Source organism: Sardina pilchardus, chromosome 18, assembly GCF_963854185.1.
Source record: "Sardina pilchardus chromosome 18, fSarPil1.1, whole genome shotgun sequence".
Taxonomy (NCBI): domain Eukaryota; kingdom Metazoa; phylum Chordata; class Actinopteri; order Clupeiformes; family Clupeidae; genus Sardina; species Sardina pilchardus.
The window spans coordinates 30,240,093-30,246,010 of NC_085011.1; the positions used below are offsets into that span (position 1 = coordinate 30,240,093).

General features: G+C 39.7%; 2 protein-coding genes across 2 annotated transcripts; both read left to right on the forward strand.

Annotated features, from left to right (window-relative positions):
• Positions 1-21: 21 nt before the first annotated feature.
• dnajc12 (DnaJ (Hsp40) homolog, subfamily C, member 12) lies at positions 22-2,790 on the forward strand. Its single transcript, XM_062518930.1, has 5 exons — positions 22-227; positions 739-817; positions 1,174-1,313; positions 1,694-1,841; positions 2,066-2,790. The coding sequence occupies exons 1-5, from the start codon at positions 150-152 to the stop codon at positions 2,146-2,148; spliced, it is 528 nt and encodes a 175-aa protein (XP_062374914.1). The 5' UTR covers positions 22-149; the 3' UTR covers positions 2,149-2,790.
• A 591-nt stretch (positions 2,791-3,381) lies between these two features.
• Positions 3,382-5,534, forward strand: LOC134063450 (cytochrome c oxidase subunit 5B, mitochondrial). Its single transcript, XM_062518931.1, has 4 exons — positions 3,382-3,558; positions 4,406-4,476; positions 4,567-4,666; positions 5,163-5,534. Exons 1-4 carry the CDS (start codon positions 3,459-3,461, stop codon positions 5,273-5,275), a joined length of 384 nt encoding a protein of 127 aa, XP_062374915.1. The 5' UTR covers positions 3,382-3,458; the 3' UTR covers positions 5,276-5,534.
• The last annotated feature ends 384 nt before the right edge of the window (positions 5,535-5,918 follow it).

Sequence of the window (5,918 nt, forward strand, 5' to 3'; positions counted from 1 at the left end):
CAGACGATGAAAACAATACGCATGCGCACTGAGAACATGTGAATATATTGTAACAGTGGCAGATACAAAATTGTCACATCTAGCGGGTTGTGAGCAGGTTGTGAGAGGTGACGGCACTGTTGGCAACGGCAAGGGATCTTTTGGCTCGTATGGAGTCGATTTTGAATTGCAAATCGGAAGATTTGGAAGATTATTACGGACTACTTGGGTGCGATGAGCTGTCATCGGTAAGAGTGTTTTTGTTATGGTGGTGTAGCTTACTTTTGTGATAGCCTACATTTAGATTCAGTCATGCTATGTTTCTACCGTGTAGTTGTTAGCCCACTGTTATAGAAAAACAAACCACTGACAATAGTTTATGGACTTTCTTTTGAAAATGGAAAGCACATCTGGACAGAAAACTGTCGTTTCATGAGGCTCACGAAAATTTGTTTGAATATGGATCATACAGGCACTGTGTTCTGTGTAGCCTACTCTCACTCCATCATCTTATATTAATATCAAACGGGATGACTCATAGCTCAACAAGAGACACAAAAGTAGGCGGACCTGTTGAATACGAATAGCTGGTCTGCTGCAGGCTAATTTTCTTCATGGTCATAGCCCACAATGCACAATCTGATGATGTCTTAGTCATTTTCTTACAAAGAAGAGATTCATAGAATTGAAAACAGATGTTAGTCCTTGTCTTGTGAAAAATAATCAACAGGCTCTTTTGTTTTTGTCTTCATTCTTAAGAGAGAACAGATACAGAATGAATTTAAAATAAGAGCTTTGGCTTGCCATCCTGACAAGCATCCAGAAAACCCCAAAGCAGGTAAAATGGCCTTTACTTTTTTGTATGGATGGTTTTGATTAAGTCTGTGCTACTTGCAAATAGCAAGACTATTATTCCTGTTTTCTTCAACACCCCCATGTTGTTCAAGGCGGCAATCCAATTCAGATGGTTATACAGTATAGCCTATGGAGTAGCCTAGACCCACATTTTGAGACAAACTGCAAGGAAAGTTGTTCCTCACTTAGGTCTACAAGTCGACTTTGATTAAAAGCGTCAGGTGAATGAATAAATGTAGTGCATAGCCAAACTACATCCAAAATAACATTTAAAGACACATTCATTTAATTACTATGGTTTTTTTCTGTTTCAAAAAATGCATTATACTCATTTTTCAGTGGAGGAATTTCAAAGGTTACAGGAAGCTAAAGAGGTTTTGACCAATGAAGAGAGCAGAAAGAATTATGATCTTTGGTTGAGGAGCCAGTTAACGGTGCCTTTCCGAGACTGGCGAGCCCTCAGCCAGTCTGTGAAAACTGTAAGTATATATTACCCTGTCAGTGTGTTACAGAGTTTAGCTTTGTCTAACAGTTTACCTAGAACCGCATTTGATGTGAAACCTTCAGATGTAATGTAGAATGTAGAGGCAAAAATAAGAGTTGATGTAAAACATTCATGTAAAGCATCTAGAGTTAGCTACCTATTTAGTAATTTACAGTAGGCTATAGATTATTTAATCGGTTCCAGCATTGAATAAACAGGTGACGTTAGGTGGTGGTAAAAATAATTAGAATTGTTGGATGAGGTACGCTGTATATTGTTGATATGCACTTAGTATATTATTTGTCACTTAGGACAAAGGCGTCTGCTAAGCAACATAATCGTAACCGTAACCGTAACTGTATATTGTGCTTCCAGTCAATGCACTGGGCTGTAAGAGCAAAGAAGGAGCCTATGTTGGAGGACTCCCAGGAGTCATCGGCAGCACCAGTGCCTGAGGAGAAGGCCTCCTTCTCCAAACAGCAGCCGACTGAGGAGCGGTCCTCAGAGGCGCCTCTGTCCTCCAGTGAGAGACTCTTCATGTTCTGTGTACAAAATACAAATAGCTCACCTGTGTCTGACGCATTGTTTTCTTATGACCTGTTAATACATATGTTACCACTTTTTAATTGTGTAGTATTATGTGAGTGTTGTTTATTCACATGTGCTACTTATTCACTTGTTCTGCTGTAAAGTGCATAATACTGTATTTAAAGCTGTTTTTTCGTTGTCTATTTTCTCTTCACGCAGGTGACTACTGCCATCAAAGATTCCGCTGGTCAGCTGATGCTCCATCAGATATCTTACAGAAATTCAGGAATTATGAAATATAGCTGTTGTACCTCATGTATTATGTCCATTCTACTATAGTATGTGGATTATGTTTTAGTAGATGTAGCAGATTATTTGAGGATTTGCCAGTTGTAACGTTGCAATTGATTTACTGTCTACAGTGTGTTCAATATTGAACTTGAGCCTTGTCAGTATAGTGAGAACTCTTTCCTCATTACCCTCTGTGAAGAACATTCCATAGAACTATTACTAGCTATAGCTTTGAAAACGCATGATTATATAAAACACTTCTTGTATTTTTGTAAAGGGAACACAGCGCTTTCATTTTGTTTTGCCCAGAGTTGTCTTTTTTTGTATGTGTGTCAGTGAGTCAGGATAGAAGCGTCACAGGTGTAGCAATGAGGAGAGGAATGATTAACATATCCATGGACATTGGGAGGAAATGAGAGGAAGACAAGAGGCTTTTGCTGACATAAATAGACCTAAGGAGTATTCACTAATGCACATTTTGTGACTTCACATGGTAACACAATGGTTACAGAAATGTATCACAAACAATCAGCAGATAGCTGTGTATTCCCTCTAATAACTCACCAAACTCTCTCATTCTATTTTCTGCATTTTTGGTACATTGATGCTTTTTTCTATGTGGCTACTGTTGAAACATACATAAATAAACATTTGATTCCACAGATGCATGACAGCAGTATTTGGTATTTTCTCTGTACTATGGAGCTCCCATAGGACCATGAAAATTACTTGTTAGAGGGTGAGGTGTATAGCAATAGAATAATAGATATAAATATAGAAGACCTTGCAATAGTCCCTCTCCACACTTTCCTTACAATACATTGTAGCCTACTGTACGTTCCCATGCAAAACGTTTGCAATGCGAGGTTATGAGATGCAAGCGTGTGGCGAGGCAACTCAACAGGAGCTTTAAAAACCCCATGCTCAATAAGAATAAATTTACACCATGTCCATAGGACTTCGTACTAATTCTGTCGTTTAAAGCGCAAAGCTTGCTCCTAAATCAACCGACCCAAACAAATGAATAGGCTATCCTGGATCAGCGTCCTGAGCGTTGAGGAAATAGTTGTTAAATAGTAGCTACATATGCCTATATATTAACATATTTTTTGTAGGCTTATAATGCAATGAAATGAACACCTGTTTGAAAGCCTAAGCTCTGTTTCTTCCAGCCTATTGGTCTATATACGCACCACCACAGCGCCATGAGTGGTCAACTGCACGCCAGTCACTGGCAGTGCAGGCTAGACGTCAGGTCATTTCAGTACAGCGGGCTGTCTCAGGTCACACAGTGGGAAGTGAAAGTACAGTTGTCGCAAACATGGCTAGTAGAATTCTCCTCCGAACTTGCAAAACTATCCAATTAGCCAGAATTAATGTTCCGATGAGATTGCCACAAAGGGCAATGACCGCAGGAAAAGGTAAGTTATTTAGTTAAAGAACTTTATGATATGTCTGTGCGTCTGGAAATTATTCGATCAGTCTAGATGTCAAGGAATTTGAAGTTTCCAGATATTGATAACCAAATAAATCAATAGCATGTTTACGTGTACCTACTCTATGGCATAAGAGACGTATATTTGAGAAAGTGATTGTAATGGTGAATTCTGCGCTATGTGCGTAATATTCCTATTTAGGGGACATTACGCACGACGCAGGACGAGTAGTCTGAACTGTGGATGATATTAATGAACATTGATAGTTTTTGTTAATATAATAATTATGTCAGCAAGTAGGGTAAAGTATTTTGATTTTGAAAAATACAGGAATAATCAAGGTCATTTCGAGTGCGCTATATCCTCGTGGAAGGCCTTTTGGTTGGCCCACCTCTTTTGGCAAGTGCTCCAAGAAGTTGTGCCAATTTCCTTTGAGCATGGAGGACATAACTGGCCATAGAGTAACATAGGTTTGCGGACGTGCAGTTTAGCATAATCAACGGCCGCAACGGAAATGATCGAACAGCTATCCTTAAACCAGAATTTACCTCTCCATTTTTGTGCGCATTTTATCATGGGTGCGCGATGGGTCCACTTTTATCGGTCCACAGTATAAACAACAACTTGTTTGCCTTAACAACAACAATCCCAGCTCTGAGGATCTTTGATGACTACTCGAGATTACATTCAAATTTTGCATCCGCCCTATAATCATTTTTCAGCTAGGAATACGCCTGCTAGTCTTCAGAATTATGGTGAAAATATAGTGAAATAAAGGGTATTGTATTCGTACATCTAAGGTGGTGATGACATGTTTTTACTCGTCTCTCAGGTATACCTACAGATGATGAACAGGCGGCCGGTTTGGAGAGGCGCATTCTGCAGTCGCTGAAGAAGGGAAAGGTGAGCTAAAACAATTGTCCTGAGTTTATAATTAGTGTTTCAGCCGATATTGTTTTCAAAATGACTCGTGTCCTTGTTTTGTCCCTTCAGGATCCTTACAGCATCCTCAAACCAAAACACTATGCTGGCACAAAAGAGGACCCACACATTGTTCCCAGCACTGGAACCAAGCGTATGGTCGGCTGTCTTTGTGAGTGAAATGCCATTCCACTTTACAGTGAACTCTGTAATTACTCTACAAATGATGAAATGTGCCACTTAAATGGTAAATGGTATAATTTCCGACCTTATCAACCAGACATCCCAGTAGAAGAGACGTCAGATACATTTTAATACTACAATCGTATGAATACCTCATATCAGCTTCATTTGACAGGACAATCCAATGTTGTTTTCAACTACCAGTGATTGTGATTGTATGTGTGAAATATGATGAGAAAAAGTATTAGTTATTAATATTAACATTTGGGTAATTCTGCATAACTGAGTGCAAAGTGAAGTCTAAAAGTGGTCATCAGGCAGTGTATACTCTGTTGGAGAGTCCAATTGTAAAAATCTTTTAGAGTTTCTGATCTTAATTTGATTCTACACATCTCCACATTCTCTACCTGAATCCCTCACATGGCAACAATATAAAAATTGCAAACAGTCACATCCAGGGTCGTTGACACCCCCTTTGATTTCAGGTGAGGAGGACAACACACAGATCGTGTGGTTCTGGGTTCACGAAGGGAAACCTCAACGTTGCCCCTCCTGTGGCTCCCACTATAAGCTGATCCACCATGACCTGCCTCATTAGATGGTCTCTCCGAGTGCAGACCACGACCGCCTGGACCACAACCAGCTCGAGGGACACTCCCGACTCTGATGGTGGTGTCCACTGTAAAAGAATGTGCATGTACTGCTTACTTCATTAAAGTGCTTCTTATGCTACAAAGGAATGTCTTTATGGCGATTTATGTCATTAAGCTCCTGTTCATTGAAACACTTGCGCACTTGCAAAGACAGTCAAGTCTTCCTCTGTATATTAACGGTAAATAAAATGAATTTAATATTAACATTTTGGTAATTCTGTATGACTGAGTGCAAAGTGTAAAAGTGGTCATCAGGCAGTGAATAGTCTGTTGGAGAGTCCGATTGTAAAAATCTTTTAGAGTTTATCTGGGCCAGGTTTCCCAGATTCGTTAAGAAGCCTAAGTCCTAAGGAGTAGGACTTAGGCGCGTTCTTAGAGCGCTCCCAAAAAGTTCTTAGCACTTAAGAGCTTCTTAACGAATCTGGGAAACCCGACCCTGATCTTTTGATTCTACATTCTGTACCTGAATCCCTCACATACCAACAATATAAAAATTGCAAACAGGCACATCCAAGATTCACCTAAACTATCAATTTCATTATTTTGCATTGTACACCATGCCAATAACCTGCAAAATCAACACAGTCC

Bases quoted from the DNA above. Each gene is read 5' to 3' on its own strand.
- dnajc12 (XM_062518930.1), top strand. From the start codon at position 150: ATGGAGTCGATTTTGAATTGCAAATCGGAAGATTTGGAAGATTATTAC. The intron at 818-1,173 runs GTAAAATGGCCT...CTCATTTTTCAG, and splicing joins TCCAGAAAACCCCAAAGCAG to TGGAGGAATTTCAAAGGTTA. The intron at 1,842-2,065 runs GTGAGAGACTCT...CTCTTCACGCAG, and splicing joins AGAGGCGCCTCTGTCCTCCA to GTGACTACTGCCATCAAAGA.
- LOC134063450 (XM_062518931.1), top strand. From the start codon at position 3,459: ATGGCTAGTAGAATTCTCCTCCGAACTTGCAAAACTATCCAATTAGCC. The intron at 4,477-4,566 runs GTGAGCTAAAAC...TTGTCCCTTCAG, and splicing joins AGTCGCTGAAGAAGGGAAAG to GATCCTTACAGCATCCTCAA. The intron at 4,667-5,162 runs GTGAGTGAAATG...CTTTGATTTCAG, and splicing joins GCGTATGGTCGGCTGTCTTT to GTGAGGAGGACAACACACAG.